Raw genomic sequence first — 18,916 nt, 5'->3', positions numbered from 1 at the left:
GCTCATGGTCAGGCAGTAAGAACAACTCAAAGAAACAGGAAAAATTGGTACCTCCCATGGACAGCTGATCAAGTGCCATTTCCCAAGCTGTACATTCCTCCAATCTGGCACCACAAGAGCAGGACATGCCTGTTTGATCACAGGCATTCTGGCATCAGCCAGCTTTCTAGCTCATCAGCACTGTTGATTTGTCACCACTGTTTTGTTCCCTACATCTGTTTTTCTCACAGCTTCTCCCATGCCACACCTCAGTTCCTTTGGCTCTTCCTCTTTTTCCCCCTCTAGAGACATTTACCCAAATTCACAATTAAGAACTTGATATTCAGAAAACACCCCTGCTGCTTAATTCTCACAGAAAGAAATTTGTTTAACCAGTTGATAATAATTGCTACTTATTTTTCAAAGCATAGACATGTTCGACAACTTCCATCTGAGTTCTGGTAGAAAAGAAGAAGAGCATTTGCTCCTGCCAAGAGCCTGGAGATAGCTGACCTGCAGCTCTCAGCCATGCTTTACAGATCACACCACAGTTTTGGGTGCCTGGGAGCCTGAGGGCTACTGAAATGTGTAAGAGCAGAGAGGAGAAGGAGCTGGGTCCAGAGCAGCAGAGACACGGCACTCTGAATCCAGCTGCAGGAACAGGGTGCAGCCTGAGTTGAGTATTGCTGAGATAAAATCTGCCTGATGCAAATTTATACATGACCTGGAGCTAGAGGGAAGGAGGGAGGGTAGTAAGGGGAGTCAGAGGAGGGTGGGAGGAGAAGGGAGATATGGTCTAAGCAAGAAGCCTATAGCAAGTATGTGTATGAGAAAAACTCCCCAAATTTCTTTTACTCTGAAGAAAGCTAAATCAACACTGTGATAAACACCTTACTAGATAATTCTTGATTCTTGAAGGAAACAAGAAAGAGGAGAGATCCAGGTCTGAACACAAGCTGGATGTCTGTCAAACTCATCATGTCCCACTTTTCCTGTTCTCCACTCCCTCTCTGATCCCCTCAGAATAAAGTGAAAATGCAATGCATCTCTTAACATTTCCCATTGATTTTATTTTCCTATATGAGGACAGGGTGCAGCCTATTATTCTAATTCCAACAAAAAAGGTCATTCATAAATTCAGTGCAAGGGTTTCAGTGCATTCCTCAGCAGAAAGGATGTGGCACACCATAGGCAATACCCAGGTACCAGAAGCAATGCAAACTGAGCTACCAGCCAGGCACTCCTTCATCCCTGGAGGGACACTATTGCAAAGTCAAGATAACAGACCCAAGCAGCTAAGATATGCTCCACGCATTAATGGAGAGAAATCTGTGGATTCCTGCAAGCTCGCAGGAGCTTAATGGAGAGCTGCTGCATAGGCTTCTTTCTCAAGGTAAAGGAAGCATTGGAAAGTATGCCAGTTTAAAATGCTATTTGCTTCAGCTGACTTAAAGCTACGACATTGCTTAAAAATACTGCCTTCTCATTCTGGCGTAGAAACCCGTCAAGGTCGTGTGCCTTGTGAAATGATGATGTCAGTTCCTTTGCTGCATGCAAAGTGATGTTTGGGCTTACCTAAGAGAAAGTAAAACAATTTAAGAAGCTGTATTTGAAGTCCATGTCCCTCTATTTCCCTTGTAGCTTTTGCAGTCACTAGTACACTTCTGTACATCTAAACTCAGATCAGTTTCAGCCACTGATACACTGCTGGTTTTTCCCATATGTTCCATATGCTGTTCACATATAGAGGATGGGTTATTTGGTAGCCTTTGCATGTCCTTCACAACCTTTAACTCTCATCCTGTGGTGCCAGGAAGTCAAATTTGGCTACTATCTAATTAAATGCGTATTTTTGTCTACATTTAAATTAGAGGAAAACTTCAGATGTTACCTATGAAAAATGTAAAGAAAGTCTCTAATTCCTGGACTAACTGATACAGAAATAGTAGTCTATTCCTAGCTTCATCAGTCACATTATCTCCTGTATTGCAAAGAGTCTCATGAGAAAGTTGTAAACTTGTGAGTTTATTCCTGTTGTATTTAAATGAGGTGTTTATGAACTAGTCACCATACTGCAGATTAAATAGAGTTTTATTATGGCATCTAAATCTAAGGATCAGTGACTGTCATGGTCAATGGCATAATACTGCTACTAATATGTCAGATTTATACCAGAATAAACAACCAAGCTGGAGAAAGAGAAGCCATTAGTGACATTGACTGTCACTGTTCAGGAAACTATTTAAAAACCATGCTGTCCCTAGTCCTGTCCTGTCCTGTCCTATCCTATCCTATCCTGTCCTATCCTATCCTATCCTATCCTTAGTACTATAAAACAGCCTTGAAGCTTCTAAATTTTTTTAAAAAAACATTTAAATAAGATGCCATATCTTAAGACCAAACAAAAAAAAGAAGAAAAAAAACTATGATGGAACAATTTCAAAACCTTCAGCAAATAGCACACCATCAAAAATACTTTCTTTCACAGAATCAGCATCATCTTCCACCATATATGCCTTTTCAGACCCTGTGTCTTGGTGAAAAATTTTAGCTGTTATAGTAAAACTGAAAACTTGTGAGGGTTCAGGTAATTTTCCATCTTAACCTCCAAAATGTCTTCTACTATTTCTGATCCAGAAAACAATCTGAATTACTAAATTCAAACAATTTGTTTAATTTCCTTAGATATAAAACTTCTCCCTTCAACAAGGGGCAAGATTCTTTCTTCCCCTCTTTCATGACTGACTGACATGTTTCAGCCTGAAACTGTGTCAGTCTGAAACTTAGCCAAAATATGTTTCACCATATATAAAACGGCACGTGAAAAACACAGGTGGTGCAAAAATCTAAATAGAGTGCATATTTGTAACTCGTTACTGGTGACTGTTTGAGTCAGCAGCAAGCAGCAATGCTGGGTTTGGGGTGACTGCTTCTCTGTATCTTCCTCCTAAGCACACAGTAACACCATGCAAATAACCAGGGACAACCAGTTTTTGCTGAGTGGTATAGGCTGTCTGGCTAGGGCAAATTTTAAGAGAGGTCACTGATACAACTGCGTGTTGTTATCTATAGTATGAATGTAGCTGAAGCCAGTGGAAATTACACAATCAATCTTTTGAATTAGTTCCTTCTCATGTTCATGACAACTAATAGCGTTTAAATGTTCCCTGAAATATGCAAATGGACAATACATTACTGTACCTATCAGAAAGGGCTTATTTAAAGAGCATATATATAACTTTAAAATCCTCTAGGCAGAAACACTTGGAAATATGTCAGGAGTCAGATTTTGGTGCTGTAAATTAAATAATGAGAGTATTTATTTTAAAATAAATGCAAAGTAGCCTACAGTCAAAGGTCTGGCTAAGCAGTATTCTTTTTTTTTTTTGATAGTGAGAGTTCAGCAAATTATCCACCACAAATAATTTAGCCTATGAATTTACAGTTCTATAAAAGGTTCTACAAAAAGACTATGTTATCTTCACATTTATTCATTACTTAACATTGTTTGAGGAACATGTTTATTTTACCATGTCTTGAATATACTTTTGCAGAACAGGTTACTTTTTCTTCTGCAAACAGCAGCACTGCGATATAGACTTACTTTACATTCTGTATAAGATCTACTTAAGTCTGCAGATCAAAGCAGATTTTAGTAGTGCAAAGATTGTGTTGAGCCTTTGAACCGAGATAAATTTCATACTAAAAATCTGGACAGCTTAAAACCACCTGGACAAGCCCAGGCTTCTCTGAGAGAATGAAACCTGTCCAGACCTAAGGCAGCTCTGAGCCCCAGTGTGCAAAGGTGCATTAGGACAGTACTTTGCTTGTATCCATGGTCCTATCCTACACTCCTTTTAGAGGTTTATTATTTCTGGCATGGTAGCACGTACCATGAAATGCCTATCTAGTTCCTACTCCAGAAACTCTCACAACCCTTGCTCTTCCCAGGTTCTCCAGCAATCTAAGCAACTTTTCTCCAGGTTCTAGGACATCTCTGGTGCTTCTGGCATAAGAGGCCATTGCAGATCAGAAGAGGACACAGGTCCCTTTATATTATTAATGATGGGAATGAAAACTAGTACAGCTGTGGAGGGAAAGGGTTGACTTGATCCCAGTGATTTTCTAAAACATGGGACGCAGGTCACTTATCTGTCTGACAACCTCTCTAAGTCAGACCATGGACATGGTACACAATTTTTTGAGAGATTATAAACATCCAGCCAAAGATGAGAGTTTCAATTGCAATATTTTGGTCAGGCTACACGATATTTTTTTACAAGTGTCAGATAAAACCCGAGCTTTTTTTCAGTTGTCAAACAATGAATGAGTTTTCAATTAGGCATAATTTCTTTACCTGTCCTGACAAGCAATGGCCTGTAAATACTCTGCACCCTCAGCCCAAACAGTCTGGTCAGAATGATATTTCTGTAGCTATTTCTGATTTAAAAAAAAAAGTGCATATTCACACTATATGTAAATGTTTTATGTCTGCAAACATGGGCAGAAGTTGACAAAGTTAGGTAAAATAATGCAAAATTTTAAGACTTGTGCCATGGCTTAATAAAGGGAATTTTTTGTCAATTCACTCTGTTATCTTAGGGAACTTCTAAATTTTTATTTTTCCTTTGAATATACTTGGAAGAAAATTATAAGGTGCTCTACTTTCAACTTTTTTTTAATATATATTTTACAAGCCTTGAAGGTGCTCTGAGCCCTTTGATTTTGCTATCTATGCCATTATAATTTTATGGGGCCAACAGCAAGTTTTATTGATGTCCTTGTCATGTTCAGTTCCTCTCTTTGACCCTTTAAAGCAGCTGCATTTGAAATAGATTAGTATCAGATATTACACTGTACAGGTGATGTAGTTCCTGTCTTCCTGTGGTAGGGAAACATTGTATAACTCAACAAAATACGGAAGTTAGGAAAAGGTCACTCTAATTACTGAAGTTTAGGTTTTCAATTTATTCCATTACTTTTAAATATCGTTATCACATGGTTTTGAATGTCAGATAAGACTTGTGCAAATAATCGGTTCAGAATGGCACTAACTAAATTAAATGTTCTTACAGTCTGTCTTTTTTCTTTCTTTCTTTTTTTTTTTTTTTTTTCCAGAGCCAATGGATGCATACTTTGGAAGGAACTGTAAAGGGATGGGATAATTTTCTCTGCGAGATACTGTAGAACAATTTATATGAAACAATGTTGTAATATTAAAGCACAAGGGAAAGAACTTAATAATTTAGGAATTTAGGAGACTCCTGCATCCTCTTACAGGCTGGTATGCATGATAGAAGACCATAAGGAAAAAAAGGTGGTTGACCTTCTGGAGTTGTTGAGTGCCCACAGAAGGTTTGAAGACTAGTAATCAGTGAAGTCTTCTCACGCAGAATAGTGCAACAGGAAATGAAAAGGCAGTTGCCAGTAAAAAGTATGTGACAGGACCTGGGGGACAGAGAATCACCTGAAGGTTGGGAATGAAAAGTCTGTGGGAGGAAATGACTCTGGCTAATTTTTGGAAGAGCAGAGCTGGTTATACTTATGACAATTGTGATTACCATAGCAGCTAATTTAGTCCAGCTTGTCTGGGGTTTACCTTCTGCCTCTCTGGAGCTGCCAGCTGGCCAATGCTGCAGCAGCTGAATCCCACAATATTCTGAAAAATGGAAAGAAGATGCTGCATGTGTGCTGAGAGGCGAATGGCATCAATGGATGTTCTTGGTTTCTCCAGTTCTCAAACAAAAGATAAAATTCGCTTGGGTTACTCTCATTTCTGCCTTAGAAGTTCTGGAAATTCAAAGTGTTTATCATGTCCCTTGGATGGGAGACCTGTAGATGGAAAATAGTCCTTTCTGAATGGGGCTTGTAGGTAGGACTTCTCAGAGAAACCAGATAGATCAAAACCAAAGGTCTGGAAAAAAATTTACTTTTTCTTTGGTCTGTTTTTAACTAGAAGAGCTGTGGAACATTTCCACTTTCACCTGAAACACTTCAAAGAGTGTGCTACTGACAGATAGATCTGAGACCAGAGAGACAGACAATATTAAATCCCAGAGCTGTTTCAACCAGGCTGGTAGTATTATATAGGAGCAGCAGGACAAGGAATATTGTCCAGATATTATATTTTTGTATGAGAACTTATATGTGACTCATGCAGGGGAAAGCATGTTTTTAACATTCAACTGCTATCTACTGTAGGAGGAGGGCTCCTCCTATTTGACAATATGTATTCTCACTGAGTATTACAGTACTGAATGTTAATACTGGTGCTCAGAAATGAAGCAGCAGGCATTTACTTTGAAGTAAGTTAGTGGATGAATTTTCTGCATGCTAGCTATTTTCTGCTCATTATCAGTGAAAGTAGGCTAACCTACCCAGCTCTCAGACTGCCTGTCTACACTGTAAGATGAAGAAAGAGCAGCAGAGCTCAAGCTCTGGAGCTCTGACTGCCACACTGCTAACATATATAATGGAGTTTTAACCTCATTATGATCATGAAGTAGTAGTAGATACATGTCACAGATGTGCAGCAGAAGAATACTTTCAGATTATTCATGATCTATTTACAGCTCTGCACTATCTTCTAGTATCCAAATTTGAGAGCTGAGCAAAGTACTTTACAGTATCAGAGATCTAATTCTAAACTGGTATTTTGGTTCAATGTTTTGTTTTATTAACATTAATTTCCCATCAGATGATGTCAATGTCTAGCAGCATACTCAAACTGAGCACCAATTATGAGTATGTCCTTTAAAGAATTTTTTTATCAAGGCTATCAAAGCCCTCTTTTCAATGATGGTTAATCTTCTCAAAGAGATGAAATGTTCACTCATCAGCATGAAAAAAAGCCTCTAAGTGATAAAACTCTGCAGTTTTGTGTAAACAGGAACACCAAAGCTGGTTTTGAAAGTGTGTGATGGCTTTGGTAGGATGAATTATGAGATGAACAGGTGAATTTGTAGGTCATTGCTGTTATTCAGCCCCAAGTGTTGAAGCATCAAACTGCCAGGCTTGTTCTATAGAAAAGAAAGTACCTTTTCTAGGAGTAAAGAATTATTACCTCTTGGAATAATTGCCATTTTACCTGCTGGAAATTCAAAGGATTTTGAGATTTTGCCTCCTACTATTCAGTTGCTATTTGTGGATGGGTTCCATGCAAAAAAAAAAAAGAAAAAGCAGTTCTCATTTCTATACTTTCCCTAAGCCATGTGAGCAATGTCATTTATCTCCTACTTTTTGTGGAGTATTTCTGTGTTCTCTCCTTTGCACATTTGAAACTAATTACTTTTCTAGATGTGAGATGGTGTTACCTTCCATCTGTGCAAGGTGGTGAATGTCACAGTGAATCCAGAGAAATGTCTCCTGGCCAATTATATTTTCACCACACATCCCGGTAAAGAAACAAAGAAACTCCAGTCAGGAAACAATAAAACATCTTTACATTAACACCAGGAAAAACCCCCATCTAGAAATGGACCTTCTACCACTCCATCTCAAGGAAACTGCCTTTCGAGAAAAGAATCCAGGCCCCTGGGGTTGATTTCTAGGATGACTCTTTAGCTGTAGAGTGACGGCAGCTGTTTTGTAAGAAGGAAGGGAGACCTGAAAGGTCCCTTTTGGTTACTCTTACTGGAAGTACCTGAAGACCACTAGCTTGAGGTAGAGTTATAAAGGGAGCCTACAGAGATTAGCTGCAGGGGTAGCAGTCAGTTCTGAAATTGATAACCTGTGTTATAAATGACTTGTATTATGTCAATTGTTTCCAAGTGGATATTAAGGTATTTCTGAAAAGATATAATTTAATTTGGAGTGGTTGCTGGAGATGAAAAACAGACAAGGAACACATTTCCCTTACATCCCTGACACTTTCTCAAGAGCAGCTCTTGCCTGCTCTTGGTGTTTCAGTGCTCAATCATATATCCTATTAAGAAACTCTCAAATTATTTCTGTTCACCAGAATGATACTTTTACAAAAAGTAATCTTTAATTACATGAAGCCAATTCTTTATAAACGCATATTACAACTAAAGAAATACTCCAATTTTAGTAATAAAGTACAGACTATGACAGTAAAGGTCTCCAAAAAGGATGTGAAGACAAACCTGAGTATTGCATCCAATGAAATTTTCCACTTAATGGAAAAGTCAAACCTCTGCTCTATTCTACCTTAGTAATGAGCTTCAAGCTCCAGCCTAAATGAAAATGCAGATTCCTGTCATGTTGTCTAATTTTTATTTTTTTTCTCTTTAGAGCTGGTCATCCAGATAGCCAGCTTTCCCCTCTTTTCTTGTCTGTATCAACCATTAAAGCCTAAATATATCTAAAAAACAGATTAAAGAACTTCCCTGAAACATTAAAATTACCTTTCTATCATTTTTATAAAATCCTGCATTTTTCTAGTGCTATTATTTTTGTTACTAGACACGCATGTAAAACAGGATTTTTCATTCTTTGTGTCTTTCAGCTTTATTTCACACCTCAAATCATAATCCATTTTACCTGAGTAAGAATTATGTACTAAATACCTTTATCTTCAATTTCCCAGAAGGCTAAAATTATTTTATATCAGTGTTCTCCAAGCCAGTGAATAACTGCATTTTTAAAAAATTATTTCAAGAAAGCAGAAAACACCTCAATTTAAAGAAGAAATTCTCCTTGTTTACAACTGCAATTCAATTATTTGTTGTTGTTTTCTGATTTGACCCTCCTGCTGTTATGAATGGTTATGAGGCAACATTTTATTAATCAGCTATATTGTTGTAACACCTAGAGCAGAAAGTGATGTTGCATTGTGGTAGGTGTTGCACAAGGGATCATTTCTGATGGGTAGCAAAAAACCTATCTATCACAGCAAGAGCATCTGTGGCAGAAGCCGGTCCTATGCAAATAACACTAATAAAAATGGAAATAAGACAGACAGAAGATCAGTTTCTTAGTAAGATTGTTCCAGAGTGCTTTTCAAAAACCCATCTGTCTTTAAAAATAGGGTCTTGCATTCATTTTTTGATGACAAATGAGAATTGCATCGTATGGGAACAACAGAACCTGAATGCAACTGATGCCAGACTAGCAGTGAAATGGGAGTCTACTCCCATATTGCCCATTTAGAGAATGTAATTGCAGGTGGGTACAAATTGTAATTTGATCTATGTATCCTGATCTTCTGTTGGTTTTAATCCCTCTGGGCCACTAAAATATGCCTACTCAGTATGATGGGACAATTAGAAGGTTTAACGGTACCGAATTCTGTGTCTACTTTGCCCTTCAAACTGCTGCACTTGGGTAACCGTGTTAACTGTGCTCTTCTCTCATTCAACATCACTCTGAGAGTTGCACAGTGAAGTTTATTGGTAGACATGGTCAGTTGCACAACAATTTTACATCAGGAAATCCATCTCTCTGCAGAGAAGTTCAATTTTTCTTTGGTAGAAAGAATAAAAGGTTTTTTTGTGTGTTTCTTTATTTTTTTTTTTTTTGGTACCGATATGTTCTTTTGCTTATTGTTCTTTTGTCTTATTTGCAAAGACAGTAACATAAGCAGAGAGGAGAAAGCAAAAGAATCATATTTGCAAAGTGCTAATATAATCCCATGCTATTAGAAAAATTAAGTATTCAATGCCAGGAATCCCATTCCTTTCCTGCAGTTATTTCAGCTTCTGAAGGCTCTGCCTGAAGTCTCTGTCTCCTCACTTTGAGTTAATGTATGAAGACGCCATGAGCCTGTCTGAGTCAGACAGTCAGCTCCAGTCCAACTGCTCTAATGAAGTGTGATGAGGTGGGAATGCATCCTGTTTCCAAATATTGACCAAAGTCAGACTGCATCATCTTTTGTACTCTCAACAGAACTGACTTGGAGAGTACCAGAAAATAGTTCATGACTCTCTTGCTGACCAAACATTTTAAAGGATTTTCATTTCCTGTTTAACAGAATCTCAACATGTTAACTTTTAAAAACAAAACAAACGGAAAAGTGTATCTTCAAAAAGGCACATTAAGTATGTGGTCAAATACTTTTCCACTTCAAAAATCAGTGTGTGGGATTCACAGATTAATATCTTACACCAATAAAAAAAGAAAAATTTACAATTTTCTGGGTTAAAACCTCATTGCAATTTAAACAACCACATCTCTGTACAAAGTGCTTAGAAGAAATAACATTAATACCCCTTCGTCTCAGAAAAGAGGGGGAAAAGCCCTCCTCACAAGTTGTAAATGTTGGGAATAATTGATTCTTGAAGTGAGTAACCTTTGATATTCATGTAAGATGTCAGTAGCAGAAAAATTAAGCAATGGCATGTAGGATGGCCTAAAAATGAGTCCAAGGCAGTTTCAGATGCATCTGTATTGCCTCTTGAGTTCATCTGGGCAGCTTGCCAGGAAGCTGCTGCACTGGGAAATAACCATGAGGTCCATAAAAGGTTTAGAAAATATCCAGATGAGATGTTACAGACTTCCAAAGGACCTCACTGGTGAGCCTTACTGTGAGAGGGTGGTGGTTTTGCCAGAGTGCTGAGGGACAGTTATGCCACAGGAGGATGCACTGGGATAAGAAAGCTGTCTGCGTGGATAAAGGCACCGTACGAGCCACTCTATAACTTCACAGTGAATAATAATATTCAAAATAACTTCAATATCTCCTTGTAGAAGCAGTGGTCTCAATAATTTCCTTGTATTGCCTCCACCTGACACTGAGAGGGTAATGAAACTTCACAAACACGGTGTTGCCTCTCTTTGCCCATATTTTTTTTTTTTTTCTCAATCCATGGCAGATAATCACTAATTTGTGTGCTCATCAGCCTATGTTATCAGGTGAACACAACCCCTCCTTCAGGTATGACTCCAGTGTAGCCACTTTCTGGTCAAGAATGACGTGTCCAGCAAGTGTCCTACTGGACACACGTCATTGTCCCAGGTATAAAATGAAAACTTACCTATAACTTTTCCTAGGAACAGTGCCTTTGGGGAATTGAACTGAATGTCAGATGTGGCTGGCAGGCTGTAACTTGTTGGAGGATAGTGATCAAGCTGGAGAAAGAGAAAAGAAATCATGAGTATTTTGAATTGATCTGCTTACTACAGTGCTACTGAATCAGGTCTACCTTACGGAGTTTATGCCATCACTTACACCTCTGTCTGATACACTGTTTTCATTTTGATAAAGCAAAACCAACAGTAAATACCCTTTCTTCCATATCTGCCATCTCCACAGTTCCCAAGGCCTAGAGAATACTGGTATTGGATTTTATTTTTCTTTGTTCTGATTGATGCAGAATCACATCAGTTTTGCTTGTGTGCTTCAATGTAATTGCTAAAAATAACAACAGCATCAACAATAAAACAAATTACTATTTCCATAGAAACAGATTTCCATTTGGAACCTATGTTACTGCTAACTCCAGATTTACACAGCTGGGAATTCGAGACTAATTCAGGTGTTAGGCATTCTCCTTTTCTTTCAGAAAAGTCATAAATTAATAAGATATGCTTTTTTGCACTTCAAGTTTGTTATTTTCTTGTTGGAAATATTGTGCTATTTGATGGTGATGACACCTACTGAAACCTAAAAAATAAATTCAAGAGTAATCAACTTAGCTAAATAGTTTATAGGAAACATGTATCGTCCCCGATATGACACATTACATTGACATTATTTCCCCCTGGTTTTTAGCTATTTAACAGAAGAATGTGGAGAAAGAGAATAATAAAATGAATTGTTTATGCTTAGTAATAGTGCTATTAAGATAGTTTAATATAGATTAATAGAGTTTTGATGTTCATATTTCATAAAGGTAATTGGGGTGAATTTTTATCATTGCTGTTGTTATTTATGTTCTCAGGTTTATGTGTTTATTACACAGGCTTAAATAGGACATAACAGCAATTGTTTATTTTATTCTGGCCTTACCTTGTCACAAAACAGGATAGAAACTCATATATGTGATTTAAGGCTTTGCAGAGTACAATAGACTGCAGAAGTAATTCTGGAGAAATGGCAATAGTAAAGGACATACAATATTTTCACATACTTTTCTGTCATATTTCTAATTTAAAAATGTTATTACTGTGGATTGTTTTTCTTTAATGGTACTGCAAATGCTCAGTTCAATGGTTAAAAGCAAATGAATGGCAGCAGAGAAATGAAGGAAGTGCTGAATCCCATACTACCCCAGAATACTGTGAGCTCAGGTACTTGAAAAGCCTCCCTGGGTCATGAGTCTGCAGAGGCAATAATCTCAAATCCCTATAATAACTGGAGAAGAGGGGTCCTCTGTTTCTTGTGATGTCCCATAAAATTACAAGAGAGGTGTATATACATAGTACACAGAGAAGAAAAATAGTCTCTGCAGATCACAAAAGAGATCTAGCAAGTTGTCCTGTTCATAATTGATTTCTAATTGATCAAACTAGTATTCATACTGATTATTTTGAGTTGAACATGTCCAAAACCATAGTTCCATATTCTTACTCAGAAACTAAGAAGTTTCTGTTTGTTCAGAGTATCTTCAGCAGTTTTCCTCATATTTTTAATAAACAGTAGAAATACATGTTTTACCTGAAATTAGAGTTATATAAACTCAAATTGAAGAGAGCTATTTTTGAAAGGATGTAGTCAAGTGAATACAAAGGGTTAAAATACAAAACAGATCTCAACCTTAACCATAGCTAATTCCACTAAGTACAGACTCCAGTTAATGCTTGCTATTGGCTTGCCTGGTGGAAGGGAAATATGTGTTCCAGCATCCAACATTACAAGTGTCAGATCGATTGTCAATGGGAACTGCAAGCATATCAGGTGAAAAAAATATTCCTTTCTTATTTCATAAAACAAATAGAAATGGCTCATATCTGTCATGGTATTTACCTTTAAAATCATTAAATGAAAGGTGTGGGTTTTAGAAAGCTGTGTCAGGAAAAGACTGGTGAAAACTTATCCACAAACCCCTGATTGTCCAGCCTCATATGCCAAGAGGTTAACCTCATGTAACTTCTTTGCATGTAGTGGAATTATTTCTGATACATACACAGGATTCATCTCCTAGGTTTTCCTTTTATAAATATGACTTAAAATAAGCTGAAGTAACTCTTATAAAATAATCTGGCATACTACCACGTACATTGGTATCTATCAGCATCACCAACATTCATGTTCTTCCTTTTCCAAAATCAACCTGGAGCAATGTTTAAATATTTCTTTTTATTGTGATTTGGAATCTGAGCAGTGGTGTTGATCAGATGATCATAATTCTGATAATATAAGAATAAATTACAATAATAATTATCAATCTATGATTTAATTTACCAATGTATTGTGGGTATCTTTAATCTGTCCAGGTGTTACTCCATTAGAGTAACTATTAACAAGTAATCAAAAATCATCCCTGCCTACTGTACAAACTGCCTATACCCGAGTACACTAATTGTCTGCAGGACATACATCAAAATGAAAAGTCAATTTAAACGATGAACCTGTATGAGCATTCACAGGACAAATATAGAATATCAAAGCCTACTAGCTGTAGTGTGATGAAACTCCCTTTGTCTTCAGTTAGTGTTCAAGATGTGGAAAGGCCCTAATTTTCCTCACCTTGGAACAGGCTAGTTAACATTAATATTGGCCAGATTAAAATAATCAAAAAAAAAAAAGTTCTTCTAGTGACCTCGATTCCTCTTGAGACTTCACCATATCAGAGCATTCCATCGTGGTGCAGAGGCAAAAGATCCTGCGGCAGGAATCAGGGATTGTAACAAGGAGACTAATGCTGTGTTACATTGCTGGCTGTAATAGGTACAGCCACTTTACTGCAAAGGTTTATTTTTTTAAACTGATCTCGTGTACTGAATGAATAATTGAATCTATCCACTCACATGTATTTTCCAGATCTCACTGAAGCCAAAGAAAGATTTTAAATGGGTTCGACTGTGGGTTGTTTCCAGGGTTTGATGACTGAAGTTTTAGGTTGTTTTGGTTCCTGGTTAAAATAAATCTCTATTTAAAAACTGTTTATACTGATTTTCTGGGGCAAGCATTTGTGATCAGTGATAGAGGCAGGTTCTGCTTCACTACCAGCTCTGGCATTTCTTTTCCCATTGAGGACACCTGTGTTGCTTTCTGCAGCCAGCCTTGAGCTACACCCTTCTCTAATCCTGGCACCTGGAACGAAATGGTGCAGCACAAGACAACAACAGTCAGGGAACAGTGAAATTTCTGTCCTCTCACTTTTATTTGCTTGTCTTTGTATTAAACTAGCATTATCTAACAAAAGAAATTTTTTTTCCCCAGAGGCACTGAACCCACGGTTTCTTTACAGGGCTGTGAGTTAAAGTACTGTGCTGAATTCCTTCCAAGGTTGTACGTGACTGCCATCCAGTGGGTGCTCTAGTGTAAGCAGCTGGAACAGACCAGCCTGCAGTCTCAGTATGAAATACTAGCCTATCAGTTTAATATAAGACACATAATAAAAAAGGAATTACTAGTGTCAAATGATATTTGAAAAAACTTATTACATTATTTAATGAAAATTAAATAGAACCTCTGCATACGCAGACATTGGTGTCATGAATTTGTATTAAATTACAGTTTTAAAATTATATTTAAGATTTTTCATTACAGCTACTTTTCTTTAAAAACTAATTAATTTCATTTGAGCTTAATATAACTACACAGTGTGGCTTTGAGTGTTACACAGATGAAAGTGGGTGGCAGTTTCTGAGGAACTTGCAGTTTCAGTTCTCAAGTCACATCACACCAAGGCAGACTGCCTTTATCTGAAGTTGCTTGGATTTAAGCAGAAGTTCAATAAAATGTTATTTCTTTTAAATTACTGTTCACTTAGATAATAAAACTAATCTTGACAGGAGTTCTGAGATTACCAGACATATCAATCTAAGCACAAACACAAGGCCTACATCACCTTAGGAGTCTTGCGAAAAAAAAGGTATCTACACATATGCATACATTATATTCACCCTGTGGATATATCTACATCTGTATCATTTTCAGTCCAGTCTGTGTGTGTGCACTTCTATAAAGTTTAGGGTTTTCTTTATGTGAAGACACTTTACAAAAAAATATTGTCAAAATCAAATGGAATAATATGCTGTAAGGTATAATCTCACACCATCTGAAGTCAATGCAGTTTTGCTATTGACTTCAGTAATAGCAGGATAAAGAATCTGATGTGTAATCATCATGATCAATGTTAGTATTTCTCTTTTGTATTATTATGGTGATTTATGACTTATTTGAAAAAGCTTCTCAAGTCCTGGACAAGGGTTTTTTCTGCTAAGTTCTATAGTAATGCTTAAGGTTTCTGCTCAAAAATGCCTACGAAGTTAGAATAGACTAAGCAAGAGACCCCAAGAAAATAATAACCAGACAGGTGATTAGATTGAGCTCCTCCCAAGTACCCAAGCAGTATAGCACAGTAGGAGAAAGCAGGAAGTTGATTTTGAAAATCAAATAGGACATATTACAGCTTTGTATTGGTGAAATATAGATGACTATTTCCCTCCTAAAAGGTTAGGAAAAAAACCTTACAAACAACATTTCAATATTTTTATTATTGTGATTATATTTATTTGTTTATTTTTTCAGTACAAAAGAAAAGGAGCAGATTCGACTGGTAATTGTGTAATTCCTTAGGCTGATCATGGCTACTCTCACTGCAATTCAGCTCCTTCCTTAGTGTGGCACTAGTGCTCTGCTGATCTTTTTCTGCCAGGTTAGGTCCTTGACCCAGGATACTGTGGATCAGATCAGAGCCGGAGCAGGGACACGCCATAGACTTTAAATGAATAGTGGATTCAGAGAAATAGGCAGGGCCATAAACCCAGAATTTTTTACTGCCTTAGACTCTCACAGACCTGCAGCCTCACTGCTCATGTGGAACACAGAAGGAGGCACATACCTCACCAGCATAATGTAAGGCAAACTAAAGCTCTGCGTTGTGCTTTGAGCTCTTCAGATGAAATGTCTGTAGAGGTATAGTCAATATTGTTTTAGGAATCACTCCAAATCTGTTTTGTTGGTTTAATGCATTGATTTAGCCTTTTGCATTTTTTTTTTCCTTAAATAAAGGTCATTTTCCTTAAATAAAGGTCAATCACAGCATTTTATGATAAAATTTTATGATAAAATCTCTTTTTGGGGGGGAGGGGGCATGATTTAAATTAAAATGTGATCAACATAGGATGAAGACAAAAAAAAATTTTAAAAAGTGGGTTTTTTTCCTGTTTTAAAACTTGAATCCTTTATGTACAGCAAGTTTGTATATATACCTGCTGTTGCTCTGCTAAATAATGACAGGGATAATTTACTTCTCTCTAAAAAATACAAAAATTGGTATAAAATTTAAATGGAAATGTAGATATTTAACTCAAAATGTAACAGAAGCACTGATAAGGAAAAGGGTACTATTTAGTCTGGCCAGCTTCGACTGAAACAATTCTCTGATACTTCTTTCACATATCTGTTGACTTTTTATTGCTCTCTTTAATAGATGAATTACAATAAATGTTAACAGAAGCACTAGCAAGTCATATAATGCCAAGTTATTAAAATTAAAGAGATCTATCTCAGGTACCTAAAGATGACTTTCACAGGGCATTAATTTGTCCAGTGTGTGCTGCCATATAATGGAAAACACCTATTTCATGTTAGGTTTTGACTTTTTTAGCTTCATCTTGGACTCTGGAAATACTTAATTATTCTTTTGTTCTCTCCTTGTTTCTTTAATTCCAATAAAAGTGATATTAAACAGTAATCACACAGGCCAAGTAAGACACATGCATTCATCACTGGAAAGACACTGTAGAAGAAGGAAATAGTTTCAGTGTAAGCCAGTATAAGTAACAAATTTGTGAGGTGGATAAATCTGCTGATACACTCTGCAGACCTTTGCTGTGCTCTGAAAAGCAGACTCAGGAACTATCAGACTGCACCATAGTCCCTTGTGACCTGAATGACCTTATCTTTATTTCCAAGGAAAGTGGGGGTGTAGGGTGATGAAGACATTTCAATTCTGGGTCTTATCATGCTATGAGGCCTAGACATGGACATAGTTTGGGACAAAAACGCTGAAACATGCCTCTGAATTCAGTAACACATGCTTTGCTTAAAAGATATGAGAAGGATGTCAAAGAGTTCCTCTCCTATGGAGTGATTTCACAGAGCAGAAAGTAAAGATGAATATTCTCCCCAAAGGCCTCCAAGTTTGAAACTATCCCAGTTGATGCAGAGAGGGCAAAACTTGTGTAAAGATATATACTTCATCATTTGCCCTTGCCTCTCTGCAACAGCTACAGGAAAGGCAGCAGGATCAGATTTTACAACCATGGAGCCACAGGGAAAGATGTGATCCCCAGATGAGGCTCTATGGATCATACTTTTCCCACTGTAATCCTGCCAGTAAGAGAACGACCTAACTCCATGTCCTGATCTTCAGGGTGAGGATATTTCACCCCCTCATTTAGTGGTGAGTGAAAGGACTTCTGGTTTACGAAAACATTTTTTCTGACTTTATGCTAGCTGAGATTCAATGGGGATGTGCTGACTTATCTTGGCAGATGCCACTAACCAACTCTAAAACACACAAGTGGGAATTATTTATTTATGAACTTCCTGTCTACCAATAGCTGGTCTCTTTACCTGAAAGATTGTAAGTTGCACTGTAAAATAAAGAAGTTGAGTAAACTCAGTGAAGGTTTAAAACCTGTAATTCTTTATATAGCAGAAAACAGATGTTGCTTAGGGTTATGGGAATTCTAAGCTATATAATTATAAGGTTTATTTTATTTCCAAGGGTTCTCATATTGATAGCTTTTTATTCTTTGTCACTTCTTTGTGAAAAAAACCCTGTGTTTTCAAACCTGAGTAAACCCCACTTTCTTGTGACTTCTGATTGAGAAAAGAGCTTAGCAGTTATGGGGAAACTGATTGCTAATGCATTAAACATGCAGATCTAACATATGGTTCTGCTCTAGAAAGTGGTATGAGTTTGCCTTTCTGTTGCATGAGTATTTTGAGTAATACATTGCTGCTACAGAATGGTAATACATAGTGGAAAGTATGTATCTCCAGGGATTTTAAATAATTCATTTCAGCAGGAAGGCCTTTACTATTAACAGAATAAATGATTTATTTTCTTTAAAGAAAAACCTGCTTGGAAATTCATTAATTATACTTTTAATATAATAGAATTACCTGGTTAAGAGAAAAAAACCCAGAAGGTTACTGTTGCATTGATATTAACCATGGTTTATATGTTTTAAGTGTGGTTAAAGTTCTGGATATTTAAAACATGTTTTATTCATGCCAGCTGCTGTGGAATTTGCAAATATTGTCTGATTGCTTCCTTTCAAATCATGAATGGTGCTTCCCCATTCCCTACCAGTGAAATGTTGGTTAAACCAGCCTTCAAATTAATCAAGCATCTAGACAATTTACAGCACTGCCCAAAGAATGATGAGGCAGCAGGTTTCCCAGAAAATGAAGGAAATAAATAAAGATGGTATTTCTACATAATTTTGGCATAACAACCATTACCAAGGGTAAATGTTTTCAAAATGTGACTCAAAGGGGGAGTTTTCAGAGAAGAATTAAAAAATTGTTTTAAGGCTCAAAAACTGTAGACATCTGATGGTATACTAAAATAGTTCAATTTATTTAGCTTCTTGCAGACAAGATGAAAAGATATTTTACTCAGCATCTCTAAGAAAGTGTGAAGGGGAGTGACACCTGACACTAAACATTTCTTTCATCTATCAAGCATAGACACAAAGTTAAATGTTGAAGTCTGAAGAAATCAAACTGTAAATTAAGTGTAAATTATTTGCAGGAATGGCACTTAAACACTGGCTTAAGTGCCACTGTAAGACGTGGCCAAAGGATATGGCAAATTTTCTATCATTTGAAGTCTTTAAAACTAGATAAAAT

General features: G+C 37.0%; 1 protein-coding gene across 1 annotated transcript in view; it reads right to left on the bottom strand.

Annotated features, from left to right (window-relative positions):
- Positions 1-18,916, bottom strand: part of CNTNAP2 (contactin associated protein 2) — a 1,021,111-nt gene that overhangs the window by 53,851 nt on the left and 948,344 nt on the right. The window contains exon 21 of the mRNA XM_050333690.1: positions 10,914-11,007. Coding sequence (XP_050189647.1) covers positions 10,914-11,007 — 94 coding nt within the window. The remainder of the gene's footprint in view (positions 1-10,913; positions 11,008-18,916) is intronic.

This window comes from Myiozetetes cayanensis, unplaced genomic scaffold (assembly GCF_022539395.1).
Source record: "Myiozetetes cayanensis isolate MyiCay16 unplaced genomic scaffold, myiCay2020 scf1, whole genome shotgun sequence".
NCBI classification, from domain to species: Eukaryota; Metazoa; Chordata; class Aves; order Passeriformes; family Tyrannidae; genus Myiozetetes; species Myiozetetes cayanensis.
This window is presented reverse-complemented; position numbering and strand designations above follow the sequence as displayed.